We start from the raw sequence: 15,864 nt of genomic DNA, 5'->3' as shown, positions 1-15,864 counted from the left end.
CGTTCATGATGTTGTGAACTGAGAAGCCTTCTTTAATTATCTCGCTTAGCTTGCTGACGAAGTCGGAGCGCTTGAAATTGAGATAACCTTGGCGGATGTGATGCCGCAGACGTTTTTGGTGAGAATTTTTCAGCAGCTGAAATACTCCAACATCTAGAGGTTGTGTATGATGTGTTGAATGGGGAGGAAGAATGAAGATCTCGATATCGAAGCGAACACAATAATCCATGAGCTCCAAGGAGGTCTTGCCGGTAAAGCCGTCGATAACGAGGAATCGCCAAATCCGCTCCTTTTCAGGCCGCTCAAAATACGGCTGATGCCAAATGAAGTCAGGCATATCGATATCTCTCATATACTCATCCCAGCCAAACCAGTCAGTAAAAGTGATGCCTCTAGACTGTGCCTTTGCTGTGCATTCGAAGGAATTGCGATTAAAATGACGGATCCAATCCATCGAGATCTCTGCGTTGGAAAAGCCGCTCTCAGAGCGAGCGAATCGAATACCTTCATCCAGAGCGTTAACATCCCAAGATTCCGTTGGCCAAGTCTTAAACACCATTAATGGAGGTATCATGACTAAAGATATGTCAGAATAAGGGCAGAAGTCCAGAGAATACTCACATCCAGCTGCATTCGCGCATCCAAGCATCGTGGTTGATTCTCTGTTGGTGAAAGAAACAACATCGTGTTTGGCGTTGAGCATCTTCTTCACGATAATTACCTCAAGCCTCTCGCGAAGGGCACCAATCCGTATGCCGCATTCATCGGCGTTGAACATCTGTGAGGCCTCGATATCTCGATTTTTAACATCTACACCAAGGTCAGTATAGAATTGCTGAAGATCTTCAATATCTCCAGCTTCAAATCCTGCCCTTTCTCGGTCGAAAGCTCGAACTAACTTCTTCTTCTGCAGCTGCGGATTATCGCGAAGAAACCGCCTGTACCATCCATCGCCGACAGGCCCTGCTGGAGGCGTTCGTGATGCCCTTAAATCATTTGCTGCCTCTTCAATAAGTAGCTGATTACAGGGAAAACCTGCTCTCTCGAGCCAAACGATATACGCGATCACGGCACGCTCCTCAGCCTCATCGAGATTCCTCGGCCGGCCGCGGCTGTTATCACTGAAGTCAGGTTTTCCGTACAGCTTCATTGACTTCAGATGACGACCAACAGCGCTCTTGGAGGCGCTGAATCTATCCGCAGCTTCTCTCACGGTGAGAGGTTTCCCTTCCTTAGTGTTGCGGTGGCGGCGTTGTGAGAGCAAAATCGCACGTGCAGCCGCAACGGCAGGGTTGGGTTGATAAAGATCAGTCATAGTGGCGGTCTAGATGAAAATTCAAATTGAGATACAAGATATGACCGAATGATACTTAGAAATGTCTTTCAAAAGTTGGGTTTTTGGTGGTGAAATCAAGCAAATTCGGACTGAGCGGGGTATTCGGCTGTCCCAGAATTTTGCCCTTGTCCCAGAATTTTGCCGCCCACTCTATGAGTGGGGTTCCTTTTTAGTCAAACCCACGAGTACCTCAATCATCTCCTACCCGATCAAAATCTCTACTTCAACAACTCAATCATCAAATTCTACTCCCCGGCCCCCATACACACACACCTGCTGCCCAGTATGAGTCAATACACCACAATTTCCGACGGCGTAGTAGTGACCGACAACGGGGTATATCATGACCTTCCTCTTCTTGCAGCCCAATGTGACTAATCGGCAAAATTCTAGATCCCGCCCCCAGTGAACTGGGTCAATTCCTACGAGGACATGGGAGGGGACATGCTTTGGGGCCATGGTGGTCAGATGGAAGATGAGGTACGGGGACGTGGCATTGAGGGAGATGTCAGGCCTCACTATGGAATGGCACCCTACACGGGAGAAGCACTCTATCTTTTCGAGGTTGGTAGTGGCCAGTTCTTCTTCTTCAACGCCATTGATGGTTCCATGCTGCAGATTAGGGATCAGAGTGATCTGAAGAGCATTGTTGATATCCTTGACGATGAGAACAAGGGCTTACCCGCACTTGACATTGAAGAGATCTAGCCCCGCGATTTGGGGAGTGCATATAGACCAAATTCTAATATCACGAGAATAAACTAATCACTCGACCCAGCGATTGTCATGCCTTGTGATTAGAAGAAGAAGGGGAAGTCGCTCTAGCAACCAAGACTCAACCTGTTATCAGATTATGCAGTGAAATATGATATGCCAAGTAGTCAATAATTATGACACGCCAGTCTTATTTAGTCCAAGAATCAATATTACCGGTATGTCAGGCAACGGCACGGCACGTTCTTAACGACTGGTTGATTACAATCCTCTCATATTGTCTCATCCTGGAGCTTTGACCTCTTGCTTCAGCTGAGATCGCGTTTTTGGAAGAGATCTACCAATATTCCTTGGTTGCCGATCATAAAAGCGGGTTATCAGAGCGGGGTTCCAAGACAATTTAGGCCCCAACTAGGAAATTGTGTAGGCAATCAATAGGCATGTTGACAGCTGAACTGGTAGGTGGCGCGCACCAAGAAAAAAAGGGCACCATCACCCAGGGACTCGTAAAGTCGCTACGCTGTTTTGAATTCCTTGCGTTTCCCCCATCAATTCTACTGGGAGGTAAGAGAATCCTTCCACAGTGGATTTATGTCTGACGTAATTAGCTTACGACAGTCTTCTCTTCGCCGCTTTGCCTAGCGACCCCTTCTAAGTGTTACTATAAGACTCTGTAATAGGGATCGAAAGTAAGCAGACCAAAAAAGCCTTCTTATATCCCGAAAATAAATGGTTGCTTTTCTTTTAGAAATCCCTGCTATGTAATATTAAAGCAGATAGAAAAGTTTCATAGCATAAAATCAGCTATAAACTACAGCTAAAATCTAAACGTTCGATACAGCATAGAAAATTCCGCGCTTATTAACACATCTTAAATATTAAGCTATAAGCTTCTTTCTCAGTAAAACTCATAACATCTCATTTCTTTGGCTTGTGGTCCCGGATGGTCTGTTCTGTTGCTCAGAGTAAGGGTAATGCTTGCCACAAGTGAAGGACCCCGCCGAGCAAGATCAGTTACTGCAATATTGCGGTGTCGCTCAGTTGAGCGGATACATATCAAGAAGACCGCTCCTGTACAATTACTACCAACGAAAAGCCTTATCAAGCCGTTGTTTAAATCTAGCCCATGGGGTTCTATCGTTCTTTAGTCGGCTGCCGCCAAATACCCAGTAAAGGAACATTGAAAAGGTTGTGCCATCTCGTGGTGGAGCCTCGCCAGGATTCTTTTGTAGACATAAGTGTCAGTGTTCTTGTGAGGGAGTTCGATGTTGCTTTGTTAGGCAAACAGATATGAAACTCACCTCGTCATCGACCCCTTTGATAGCATATATAATTTCCCACCGTCGACCGAACCGATACACTCTCTCAAAGTCTTTGTAAGAATAGTCCTTCATGATCAGGCACTTAACACCGCCGTACTGCATAAGATTCCATCGGCTTTTTGGTGACAGTATACCGCTGTAAACACGAGACCCTGAAGCTTCTTCCTCGCTGTCGTCATTCGTTGCCAGAGGCTCGTAGCAGCGATAAGCGGCTCCAAAGAACAACAAGTAATAAATATTGCCAACTACTAGTACACTTGCGACAATAGTAGGAAAGCCCCATCCTGGGAACGCGTCCCCACTTAGATCAGAGCTTCTGTATGGCGGGATGGCAACGACGACGAGGATGACAATATTCAGCATTATGAATATAGGGATAGTCACAAGGACTACGGCTCCGAAGAAGCTGCCAGTCCCAGTTGAGGATTCTGCGGGTACTCCGGAGACACTAGGAGCTTTCTGCCGAGATCTGAGATTGAGACTTCCGAGTCCAAGAACCACTACACAGAACGTTATCATGATGTGTACGATAAAGAGAATGTTTCAACCTACTAAGGATGAAGCAGTGGGCGTAAGTCTGTATATAGCCCGGGAGCCCAACAGATTCGAGAGTACTTTTGATTGAAGCTGAGATAGCAATCATGAGGACAGTGAATAGCCAATGAGCAATCAAGCCACCCTGAGGAGACCTGTAATGAAAGTCATTTTCTCTTGTTCTTTCGGTCCGTTTTATGCAGTCATCTTGTTTCAGATATCGAGACCATGGTAAAACTTCAGCCTGGCCAATGACCTGCTTGACTGGGCAAATGTTAGCAGCATGATAGAATTGTAAGAATGTTACCTCTTGAAAAAGTATAAATGATGGCATTTAGACTACCAAAAGCTGAAATGGCGATGATAACTGGCCAGGCCCGCCTCGAGGTGGGGTTATTACCCGAGAGCTGAGAGTCGAGGCAGTATTAGGAGTGAACACTATGACGAGCAGTTGAAATATTGAGTCACGTACTATAGGGGGGTAGTTGCGGTTATGACTTTCAGGAAAATCGTCGTAGTGAATCGAATGGAGCTTGATGAAGTCAGCCAATCTCTTCAGAACTAGTTCAAGCAGCAGAAACGACTGACTACCACAGCCACAACCATCAAATAAAGGACTCCAACGGTGCAAACAGCTGTAATGAAGCCCACCCGTAAGACTTTGTGTTTTCTTCGAGGAATCCCTCCAGCGACCTATCGGGGTAACACGTTAGTTAGCATCAGCTGCAGTAGGTGACTCTGGAATATCATTGAAACGTGACCAAAGGAAACAAACTCACGAAAGTAGCATTCTCCCAGCCCTCGAAGCTGAACAGAACAGCAAGTAATGCCTTAGCAAATTGGACCTTGGAAGGAGACCCATGCCACTCGAGCCAATCTTGAGCCCGGGGAACAGCATTTCCTTTCCCGTCCTCAATGTCGCTGGACAGTGCAGTCAAGGCTACAATGATAACGCCGATAAGGAAGCCTATCTTGACGACAGCAAGAAACTTGTTCAGCTTGCGACCCCAGCTAGGGCTGAAAAACTGCGTGAGGCAGATGATGGATATAATCGTGACTCCGATAAAACGCATAAGGTCTTGATTGACGTCAGTATCGACTTCGGAAACGGTCTCATCATCCCCGTTGACAACGGTACCATTATACCCATCGATATCAGTACCATTGTTAGCTTTGTGGGCATTGATGCACATGAGGATCATTCGACCGAACTGCAAGCTGTTAGTTGCAGAGTTGAAGAAGACAATGAACATCAGAGATTAGACGATATAGGCCAGCAGCCCGTCGCCCATCAACTTCCGACGCAGCTGAACGAGCCTCTGCAGAGGATTAAAGACCCCCTTGTTACTTCCTGTAGAAGGGACTGTGCCATTGGTCGGTGTTAATGCGCCGTCGTTGGCCTTTCCATTCTCCTCATGCGTTGACGAGCAGTCTGAGGTATTGGTAGGATCAGGTTTGACATGCGATGTGACTTCATCGAGCTGCTCTTATCAGTCTAGAGTCAAGAGGCATCCAGAGGAACAGGCACTCACGTAGATTAGTTCTCCCCCATTATATGGGAGGACCTTTGCGAATTGAAGATAGATGGCAGTGCTATACTTTCATTAGCCAGCGTAGCTTTGACAGGGGATCAATTGTATGACCACTTTTCGCCAGAGTCACTGGTGGAAGGAAAGCTCATGGTGCAAACCTCATCAAACAATATAAGAAGCCAACAGCGAACAGTCCTAGAGTAAGACTCTTGTTTCCTGTCAGAAGGAAGACTGCAGTTGGGGATGTGTATATTAAACCATTTATAATTAAACTCTAGGTAACCCAATAATAGTCTTTTCCCATAGCTCCTCTATGAATTCCCGACTAGCAGTCCCCATTGGCCATGCTACCCTCCGTAGCGTCCCCTTTGCTTGTGACCAAGTCGAGATACCCAAAGAGGTTGCCTGCTGCTTCAAAGCCTTCTCAAAGAACTGTCTGGCTGATAACAATCCTCTGTCTTGCTCATTGTCTTTGAGAGCGCGCAAGGAGGCTATAAGCCCTACCAACGTCTGCCACAGCATAAACGCCTCGTTCTTTGGTTTTTCCTTCGAGGTAAGGACTTTGTCGACATCGTGTTGCAGTAATGTAACGCCGTATTTGTGAATGCGTTTGTCGACATACTCCAGCGCCCCGAGAACATCTTGCATATAGAAGATAGAGGCGATAGTCAATCCGCACCATGGTCCGACGAATGATGATGAGGTCGTATCATGATTCTCCTCTTTCTTTCCCGGCACGGAAATAGATTGAATATGCGCCGTGACGTATTCTCCTAACACCCTTGATGCCGGACCTCTCCGCCAGAAACCTTCGAACTTTCCATCGGCTGTTTCGATTCCTGTGTCTTTAAACATATGATCCTGCGCTGCCGTAAAATCCCGTATAGAGTTGATGATGACTTTTCCGTCTGCGTTGTTGAGTCTTGCGCCTTGCGGCAACGGGCTGAAGAAGAATGGAAACAGACGAATAGCTTGGAGTTTGAAACCGAGGTTCTCCATGGCTTCGCTCATGTGCCATGTATGTGATAGCTTGAGAAGATTTCGACCCGGTACAGCATCGAGACTGCTACCGTGGCCACCAGTTCGGCAGATGCCGCTGAGTAAACTCTTGAGGCCTGTAATGTAGACATACGACCTGATGACATGTTAGAAAAGGGGGCGATGGATCGAGATGGTTTGTCGGGCGCCTCACATGACGAAGTAACGGTTAGCCAGTTCTCTATCAGTGGAACAGCAATCAGAACGCGTCGGACCACTTTTATCAGGTCGAGCAGTTTCGATCAGAGCCAGAATGCCACTGATGTGAGTCTCGGCAGCAACAAGCTCCCCATGACAGGCCTGGTAAACACGATGAGCCAAGGATTCTGGAAAGGGTAAAGTAGGGCGCTTCACCTCTGCGAAAGCCAACGTTGCCATTTCTCTAATAATCGCAGCTTCAAGTTTATAGTCTCCTGATGCGATCCAACGATTGATGACACGCATGACCTCAATTTTATGATATAAGAAGGTGGACTCGAATGTAGCGAGGTCGCCGAATTGGAAGGAGAAATGCATTCCGGCCATGAGGATAGCACTTCGGAGTGCGCATGGGTTATCTGTCATACGCGCGAGACTACTTTGGTGAGCCACAGATGTCGAGATTGACAGGTATACTAACTATTCTGTACCAGGTGTTTTTGGTGTCGCCTTTAGTGTCCGGCTCGATTCAAACACTAAATGGAGTCAGCAGGTCCACAAGTATACAGCTGTTCATGGCAAACTGACAGTATTGAAACAATTCATGAGATTTGAGCGGCATGGCAACAGCCAACTTATTAAACCCTGTATCATGATTCAGATAACTTAATCGAGGAGGAACATTCGTCTTCTTCAAGCAAGCCATCTGCTTTGGAGTCTGCTCGAGCTCCCAAGGCATTTGATCCCACGGACGAGCCTCCTTCTGCTGCGCCCTTCGCTCCCTAAGCGGAATCTTCGGGGGCGCATAAACGCAGGTCCTTTGACCCCTGACACAATTGTGACTATGATGTCCCCATATTAGTTACAGATCCCAGCTTACAGTGGGGGCCAAGGATTCAGCATCACCATACCATTGCGGTCGCTGCTCGTCACATCGTTTCCGGCGGGTCCGGCAATTGGAACAGCCTGTTCGACTGCGAGTGTGGAACTGCCGTACTCTAGAGTCCGTTTCTGGCGTCGTTGAGTTCTCCTTCTCTGAGCTTGAAGACATTTCTTGGGATTTATTGAAGAGATAAGGATGATAATTGAGTCAGCCTGACAGGGCGTTGGTGATGGAGACAAGGTGGCGCGTCAGCACTAACCCGGTCTTTTGAGATGATTACTCAGCTTGCGAGATGAGCCAATCAGAAAATTTACGGAAATAATTAGAGTTTTTGGTAGCGGAGACACTGGCTCGCGGGAAGCTAACCTAGACCATGGAATTGGGAAATGCAACTCAATGTCTTTCGCGTCATGCAATACGACTCTTCACTCATTGAATCATTGGTTGAATCAGACAAAATGCATTATAGTCGGGATAACACTCAGCCATGGGTGTTATATCTTCCATTGTCGCATCAGTTAGCTCCTAAGCTTCATTTGTCGCGACGATCCCACTTACAGAGATAATTCTTGTGAGTTGCTCAGAGATGTCAACCCGGTTGTTCTAAAGATTCCACAGATACTAGCGCTATACTTTGTCAGCTCTCATCTAGTCAGCGTGATAGTTGTATGAACTCACAAGACCCCAAGACTGAGCGACAAGCAGATGGTATGACGTTCTTTGGGCTTCATGTTGAGACCGTGGAGGGCAATCCATGGGAAGCCAGCTAGGATAAAGTCCATCGTAGTAGCATAGGCTTGAGAGAAGGTCAGAACACAGTTAGAACAGATACACGGAGTTTGATTAACAGCAGTACGTGATAGCAACGACAGTCAGGCTAAGATGACAGACCCTCTGGTTGGCTAGCTCAGGGTTCCAGATCGACTTGGCCGGGGTACACTGGGCGAGGACGGTGACAGCAAGGAAAATGCCCATGATCACCATCGACACAGTGCAAAACCAGAGAAACCATCGATGCCTATGACATGTTTCGTCAGCATTCACACTATAGACTTGGACCTGTCCGATGAGAATGTACAGCATCGCATGCGCGAACTGCGGAACCTCGAGATCTTCATAATGCTGGCAAAGGCGGAAGCAAACAAGAACAATGAGCGACGTGAAAGGAAACGACTATAGTGCGGAAATTCTTGTCAAAAGACCCGTGGTTGCTCTATTTCCAATGCGTGCCCACCCCTATAACCGGACATTACTCGCGGCGCGGGATGATCAGAGGGGTCGTGGCTTGAAGTAGGACTTTAGATCCAACAGATTGCCCTACATCTTGTTAAAAATGTGCTTTTGTGGGCTGTATTAGAGTTCATTAGTGTATCGGTTATAAGTGTCCCGCCGCTATATCGATGACTACGGGTGCTTGGCTCTGGTTAGTAAACACCGGGGAGGCGGCCGGGACGGGATGGGAATGTCGTCCGATTGGGGTCGTACCGAGAATACTTAGAACAGACTGGGTCGAAGCGGGAACTCTTACATACGCGCAATCTCGTTGTCTTGGTCAGCCCTGCGGTCTAGGCCCGCCCTACGCGGAGAAGATCGTCGTTGTCATTCATCTCACTGAGTTGCCTCAAGCTGTGAGGAGCGCTTACTTGGTTCTTGAAGTTGCTTATCAGTCACATTCCCCCTCTCTAAGCACGCTCGGATACTAATGCAGTGCCTCTATTGCTTTTTATGGCTCTCTGACGCTCATATGCCCTGATACAAAGACTTGAATGGAGGTGAGGGGGGCGAATCTTGGTGGGCATCATATATTTACTTCTGTGACGAAAGCTGTCGCATCTGGATGGGGTTAAAAAAGCCCGTAAGAACTAGCGCACTTGGCGGTTGTGGTGGGAAGAGGACCAATGTTGCAGCGAGATGGCACTTTACCTAAACATGACAAAGCTGAATGCCACGGTTGGTGAAATGGAATAGCTGTTTCTTGGGAAGCAAGATGAAGAATTGGCAATTGTAGCATTGAAGTTGTATAAGCAGCTGAAAGGCTAGGGCACAGGGACCTGCAGGTGGTCCGGACTTCGAATATGCACAAAAACTACTGTATGCAGACCTGTTGTACCTGCCGCATGATCCTCGAGCTTTAACACTGCATGGACATGATGATTGATCCAGTATTGTGGATTCCGGAATCTTTCTCGACATCAAGACCGACCTTGACGCATGCTTACAATTTGGCTTTTAAGCTTCTATATACACAATACCCATACCTAGAAGCGACATTATGATCGAAACTGCAACAGTTATCGCAACAGCCATCATATGATAGTTTGCTAAGTCGAGTTTGCCAGTCCTTCAAGTTTGGCAGATCAAGTACTGGGCTACAGCACGAGATTCCCTCTCTTTGGGCAGACTCATCTACTTGGCAGTCGGGAAGCATACCCTTGATATGATACATTCAACCACTGGAGACGGCACATTCGAGTACCATCTGTTGGATCAAGCCTACCAGTAATAGTACACGCATTTTTCCCTACTATTGCTACTGGCGTTACATCGCAGGTCGAAGCCTCGGCTATCTGTCCGTAATCGGTTGTTGACCCATCCCGTCGTGGTACATAGGCTTCTCTGCATCAAATTCGGATCGGCGTCGAAGGTTTTGTCACATATAGCAGTACAGTGCCAGGTTTCCTTTCGGCAGAATCTTGCCGATGTGCATTGGGTACAGCAATAGTGTGCTGATGTTGGGAGATGGTGTTTCCAGGATCTTGGTGAACCCAACTGAGCATCTCGATAGTGCTTACAGGGGTGCGGGGAGGTGCCATGTTGATAGTTTGACGCCCTAGTTTGTTGTTCCAGTGCACGATCGAGGATGGTGAATGTCTGTAGAGCGTCGTCTTTCTAAAGATGTCAAAATCGTGTAATGAAGGCTTCTTATTCTCTTCACATCCCGCAACACACGGATTCTTTCCCGAACACATAAGGGTAGTTCCCTGGCTTCAGACGCTTGACAGGTTGTGCTCTCTCGTAATACGATCAGCACAGCACAGGGGCGTTAAGCCTTGATGCTTACTCTCAGGCATCTTACATGAGTCGTGGAGAACGCCAGAGAGTGTGAGATTAAATGCTGCGGGCTGAAATGAATCGGTAGTTGGATGACCAGCCGCTCTTTGACTGTCCTCGCCGCAACATTGCACGCATAAGAAAAGGGGCTTCCCGTTTCTGGACCACTAATAACAGGATGGCGTTACTAGCTCTCCCTGTGAAGCTTTGCCAAGCTATGAATATCCGCCCTGAAATATGTATCAGAACAGGGGATCAGGGCTTGCAAAGTCAGACTTTCCGTGAGACGCCGCGTGAGCATCCCTGTCAAGGACTCACGTGATCGGAATGTCCCTGACAACCTGCTGGCTTCCGGTATGTGAAGGACCCAAGCCAAGTTTCAACAGCGCATATAACAGTTTATTTACACTCTATCAATCTCATGATACAACCACTTTCATTGATACTACATCGAACGCTATAGCCAACCGGTTCATCTTGCTGAAGTATCATACTCCGCTCGGCTTGACCTGGTAAACAGCATTCTCAACCGCGACAGACCCATCCCCATCGATAAACCAGCGCAGCTCACTGACAAAAGCGGAGCGCTCTACCCATTTCAGGCCAGGATGGCTAGTCTCAATAATGGGAGATCCAAGCCACTCATTCTCTCCAAACTCAAGTGTTCGAGCCTTCGGTCCCCCAGTGAAAACCTCCATCCACTTTTCATCAATCTGTAGAACACCCTTGAAGTGGATGTAAATACCATGACCTTCCTTCGATCGAAATTGGACTCGGACGTCAAGATGTCCGGTGTTTGTATCAGGATCACGCTTATCAATGGTTAGCATTTGTCTTTGGTACCCGTATGAAGAAGGGACATACCAAGATCCAATCGGCGCCACCAGGGAGAAGCTCTGCCTCGAGGCCACTCCCCTTGATGTGGCCGTGCGTCAAGAAGGCGATGATGCGATGATTGTTACCCTTGGCTTCTGGGATGACGAGGGCCTTCTCCGGGGACGTATACATCCTCATTGTGAAAACGCGTTCGAGTGAAGGTGTCATGGTTACGACTTGTGATGTCAGGATCCAGATGTCCTGTTTGATCTATGATGCGAGATATGTGCAAGTGAGCTATACCTGTGCTGTATGTTGCTCTCTTATACAAGCTATCAGCTCGGCGGTGTTGACTACATGTCGGGCTTATCAGTGATTAATGGATTCATCTCATCACACGTACTTATCCCACCCAGCCTGTTTGAACGGGTGTCTGAGTAATAATCTTCTGCTCGTCTCATCGTGGACAAGAGGGAGCAGGAATGGTGTTTGGTGATCCCCACTTCGTTGCATCTGACGAATAAACCGTGGTTTGCCATGCAAGCGAGCGACGGCTTGGTCACTAAGCACCTGCATGTAATCAGAGAACAGCATACAAATATTTCTTGAGTTATATGCAGTATCCAGAGATCGATATTGCATCATCATTCTATCGCTCGCCTGAGTGACCTTCATCTCGATCCGTGACGTTGAAATAAACGGAACTGATAAGATAAGATAGGATTTATCTTATCGATCTGTGATAAGCCGTAAAGCAGCCAATTACGTCGATCGCTTCATTAAACCTCCTTCATGGTTCACAGCGGGAGCCAATAAAACATTGGTGATCATTGCGAGGTGAAGCGCCAAGGCATAATTTCATTTTGGTCATCCAAGCTTACTAAACATGGCCGCATTGATGCTGTATCCATGCATGCATGCATATCAGTAATCAGCTCCGAGCAACAAAATGGAACCCGCTCGTCTTATCGGCTTTACACAAAAGGCAAGCACCCACTATTCCCGTAACCAATAAAGCTGCAACTAAGGCGTGATTGGAGTTTCCTCGGCCTTCGCGTGATATCGCGATTTGAAAGCAGATATGACCTGTTCAGGATAATGCATGTTAGTAACTCATCGATTGTCAATCAATGAATGAAGGGAATCGGGACGTATATATACATGCAGTAAGTGTTAATAAACACGATCAAACCATCAAAACCCTGCGTCACAAGATCGCAATTACACTTCTACTTCTTGACGCTTATTCACTTACACTACTAAGAACTATAATTGACACGTCTACGCTAAAACGTAATGACCTCACAGGCCCCCAAGCTGTTCAAGCCAATCCAGGTTGGCGCTCTTGATCTACACCATCGGATCGTCCTCGCACCCTTGACCCGTGGTCGTGCTGATTCAGCTGGTGTTCCCGCTACCTACGCCGCGGATTACTATTCCCAGCGCGCTACACGTACGTGCTCACTGTGGCTTCACCACTGGAGAAACTATCACTAACTGTGATGACTAGCTGGCGGTTTGTTGATCACGGAAGGAACCTTCATCTCCCTTGAGGCATCTGGGCGACCTTTTTCACCTGGGATTTATTCCAAAGAGCAGATTGAGGCTTGGAAGCATGTCACTGATGCAGTTCATGCCAAAGGAGCCTTTATCCTCTGCCAGCTCTGGGCTCTTGGGTAAGCTAGTCCCCACTTCCTACTGTCGTTTTCTCCGCTGATATTACTATCAGACGTATTGCCGAACCTGATCTAGTCCCCGCTGTTCTCAGTCCGGGCTCACAACCATTCTTCGAGGACGGTGATGTCACACGAAAGATCCCGGATAAGTTCACTGTCATGAGCGAAGCTGATATTGATAACTTCGTGGGATACTACCGACAAGCAGCTTTGAACGCTATGGAAGCTGGTTTCGATGGCATTGAGATTCATGGCGCCAATGGATACGTAAGCATTCATACCCCAAAAGATAAATCCATGGCTGACAGAAAACTTGTAGCTCGTTGATCAATTTGTGAGTATTTGCTGTTACTTAGGAAGTGGAACATGCCTGACAGTACCGTAGCTCCAATCAACTAGCAACGACAGAACAGACCAATACGGCGGCAGTATCGAGAATCGCATCCGTTTTCCCCTTCGCGTAGTCAACACAGTCAGCGACGCCATCGGACCCCAGCGCGTTGGTGTCCGTGTGTCACCATTCACACGCTTCCAAGGAATGCGAGAAGCCGAACCGCTATCACTCTTCGTTCCTTGGGCACAAGCTATTGTAGATGCGCAACCGCGCATTGCGTACATTCATGCCATCGAGCCTCGAGCAGATGGTTCGATAGATACACCGGAGCATTTACGGAAGGCTGAGGATACTTTAGCGCCTATAAGGGAGGTAGCTACTCGTGCTGGTGTGCAGTTTATTGTGGCCGGGGGATATACGCCTGAGAAGGCGTTGCAGCATACTAGTGAGACAGATGACCTCGTGGCCTTTGGGCGTCACTTCATCCGTAAGCGTTCCGTTTGTTCGCGTTTCCCCTCTGTTTGCTAACATTTCTGGTGCAGCCAACCCTGATCTCCCTGCCCGTATCAAGAATGGCTGGTCGTTGACCAAGTACGATCGTTCCGTCTTCTATGAGGTGAACGAGGTTGGATACAGCGAGTAAGCTAGCCCATTATCTATATACCTTTGAACCCATAACTAATACATTCCGTGTAGCTACGCGGTGTACAATACAGAGACAGCTGCGGCTTAATGAGTAACATGCAGTATATGTTTATGGACAAATGATAGATCTTCATATGTTTTCTTTTTCTTTCAGATTTATAACAGAAATCGGGTTATTTTCTATCTCGTCTGACTTCAATGTGTAGATCTTTTGACATGGCATTGTTTCGGCTCTGCGTGCAATGGTTATTCCCCGTTTCATAGCTAGACCTTAGAAGCCTGTCGACCTCGTACTTTTCTGGTAGCTACATGCTGGACTTTAACAATTAATTACAGTTGCTGAAAGCCTCTGGCCTTGAGGTGCGAGGTATAGCTTAGTGTCTTCCAAGTGTCAGGTAACATATTCTCCACGTTGCATCAGATGACCATTCTGAGTTACAATCACAGCGGCAAATAAATTGTGACTAAATGTATCGGTCATTGTGCGTTCCACGCTCAGCAGTTGATTATGCACATGATTCTAGCCGTGTAAGAATACTAATTTGCTGGCGTACGTAGTGTGACTCTTCAGGCGGGACGATTACTTTTGTGAGTAAGCACTCCGACTCTTGGTTACATCACAAGCAGCATCGGCAAACGAGTACATAAGCGCATTAAACGTCAATTGTAAGGATTTACCAAGCGCCATTTTCCCCAGAAACCTAATCTCCAACCTTATCAAACTCCATCAAAATGGCAACTCAGCAAACCGCCAAGACACAATATGTCGAGTCGCCCAACGGTGTCACCTTTGCATACCGTCAGATCGGCCATGCGTCTGGCGTCCTTCTCGTGCTATTGACGCACTTCCGTGGCACCATGGACAAATGGGATCCTCTCATTGTCAACAACCTCGCAAATCACCGCCGCATCATCACGGTCGATTATGCTGGTGTTGGTCTCAGCACTGGCGACGTCGCTACTTCAATCCGACAATCCGCCGCCGATATAACACAGTTCGTCGAACTGATCGGCGAAAAAGAGATCGATCTTCTTGGGTTCAGTATTGGAGGCTATGTCGCTCAGATGGTAGCCCTCAATGCGGATCCTAGCAAGGTCAAAGTTCGCAAATTGATCCTTGCGGGAACAGGCACCAGCTACGGACCTGATCTTGTTTATTCTCAAAACAAAGATGTTGGTTCTGTTGCGGGTGTCAAGGATGTTGACATCAATGTCTTTAAGACACTCTTCTTCCCCAAGAACGCTGAGGGAGATGCTGCTGCTGAGGCTTGGTGGTCGAGGATTCATGAGCGGAGTGCAGCGACGAGTGGTGAAGAGGCTTCCCTTTGGCTAAGCAGTGGCTATAAAGATGGTGGCAAGGGGCTTATGGGCCAGGTCACACAAGGTCACGATTTTACAGAGAGTCCAGAGAAGAGCAAGGGAGAAGATGGTGCTTATGAGCGGTTGTCCGATCTCAAGATACCGGTCTTGGTCGCAAATGGAAGCGTGAGTGACCTTACCTGCTTTTTCAATCGAGGCCATATACTAACAGATATCTTTTGACAGAACGACTATATGATCCCCACGCCCAACAGCTATCTTATCTACCCAAAGGTTCCTAATGGTCAGCTCATTCTTTATCCCAACAGCGGCCACGGCTTTCTCTTCCAGTACGCTCCGACCTTCGTCAAACATGTCGAGACATTCCTTGAGGGCTAGTAAACGGACGGTATCAGTCTACTCCTCCGAGCTGAATAGGATACATGGGAGACCAGTTGGACATATAGAGACCTTTATTGAGCTACCGCTGTCACTCTTCCTTCACTTTTCCGATCTCATTCTTGTGTTGCTTATCTCCATTCATCC

General features: G+C 47.5%; 8 protein-coding genes across 8 annotated transcripts; 3 read left to right on the top strand and 5 right to left on the bottom strand.

Moving 5' to 3' along the window:
• Window positions 1-1,621: 1,621 nt before the first annotated feature.
• On the top strand, window positions 1,622-2,044 carry FOIG_09928 (uncharacterized protein; the record flags this gene model as incomplete). Its single annotated transcript, XM_031210215.1, has 2 exons — window positions 1,622-1,672; window positions 1,730-2,044. The coding sequence occupies 2 exons, from the start codon at window positions 1,622-1,624 to the stop codon at window positions 2,042-2,044; spliced, it is 366 nt and encodes a 121-aa protein (XP_031059693.1).
• A 1,088-nt stretch (window positions 2,045-3,132) lies between these two features.
• Window positions 3,133-3,735, bottom strand: FOIG_09927 (uncharacterized protein; the record flags this gene model as incomplete). Its single annotated transcript, XM_031210214.1, has 2 exons — window positions 3,133-3,273; window positions 3,352-3,735. 2 exons carry the CDS (start codon window positions 3,733-3,735, stop codon window positions 3,133-3,135), a joined length of 525 nt encoding a protein of 174 aa, XP_031059692.1.
• A 384-nt stretch (window positions 3,736-4,119) lies between these two features.
• On the bottom strand, window positions 4,120-5,099 carry FOIG_09926 (uncharacterized protein; the record flags this gene model as incomplete). The annotated part of the gene is made up of 4 exons (XM_031210213.1): window positions 4,120-4,170; window positions 4,379-4,438; window positions 4,495-4,599; window positions 4,686-5,099. 4 exons carry the CDS (start codon window positions 5,097-5,099, stop codon window positions 4,120-4,122), a joined length of 630 nt encoding a protein of 209 aa, XP_031059691.1.
• Window positions 5,100-5,705: 606 nt separating this feature from the next.
• On the bottom strand, window positions 5,706-8,472 carry FOIG_09925 (uncharacterized protein; the record flags this gene model as incomplete). Its single annotated transcript, XM_031210212.1, has 7 exons — window positions 5,706-6,573; window positions 6,631-7,050; window positions 7,096-7,150; window positions 7,203-7,441; window positions 8,056-8,124; window positions 8,176-8,293; window positions 8,346-8,472. The coding sequence occupies 7 exons, from the start codon at window positions 8,470-8,472 to the stop codon at window positions 5,706-5,708; spliced, it is 1,896 nt and encodes a 631-aa protein (XP_031059690.1).
• A 1,646-nt stretch (window positions 8,473-10,118) lies between these two features.
• On the bottom strand, window positions 10,119-10,310 carry FOIG_09924 (uncharacterized protein; the record flags this gene model as incomplete). Its single annotated transcript, XM_031210211.1, has 1 exon — window positions 10,119-10,310. The coding sequence occupies one exon, from the start codon at window positions 10,308-10,310 to the stop codon at window positions 10,119-10,121; it is 192 nt and encodes a 63-aa protein (XP_031059689.1).
• Window positions 10,311-11,036: 726 nt separating this feature from the next.
• Window positions 11,037-11,592, bottom strand: FOIG_09923 (uncharacterized protein; the record flags this gene model as incomplete). Its single annotated transcript, XM_031210210.1, has 2 exons — window positions 11,037-11,360; window positions 11,413-11,592. The coding sequence occupies 2 exons, from the start codon at window positions 11,590-11,592 to the stop codon at window positions 11,037-11,039; spliced, it is 504 nt and encodes a 167-aa protein (XP_031059688.1).
• Window positions 11,593-12,660: 1,068 nt separating this feature from the next.
• FOIG_09922 (NADPH2 dehydrogenase) lies at window positions 12,661-14,017 on the top strand (the record flags this gene model as incomplete). Its single annotated transcript, XM_031210209.1, has 6 exons — window positions 12,661-12,817; window positions 12,875-13,040; window positions 13,094-13,307; window positions 13,360-13,374; window positions 13,426-13,861; window positions 13,917-14,017. The coding sequence occupies 6 exons, from the start codon at window positions 12,661-12,663 to the stop codon at window positions 14,015-14,017; spliced, it is 1,089 nt and encodes a 362-aa protein (XP_031059687.1).
• A 734-nt stretch (window positions 14,018-14,751) lies between these two features.
• On the top strand, window positions 14,752-15,717 carry FOIG_09921 (uncharacterized protein; the record flags this gene model as incomplete). The annotated part of the gene is made up of 2 exons (XM_031210208.1): window positions 14,752-15,504; window positions 15,565-15,717. 2 exons carry the CDS (start codon window positions 14,752-14,754, stop codon window positions 15,715-15,717), a joined length of 906 nt encoding a protein of 301 aa, XP_031059686.1.
• Window positions 15,718-15,864: the final 147 nt, after the last annotated feature.

Source organism: Fusarium odoratissimum (genome assembly GCF_000260195.1).
Source record: "Fusarium odoratissimum NRRL 54006 unplaced genomic scaffold supercont1.17, whole genome shotgun sequence".
In the NCBI taxonomy this organism is placed as follows: Eukaryota; Fungi; Ascomycota; class Sordariomycetes; order Hypocreales; family Nectriaceae; genus Fusarium; species Fusarium odoratissimum.
The sequence above is the reverse complement of the archived record's forward strand: the minus strand, read 5'-3'. Positions and strand labels throughout refer to the sequence as shown.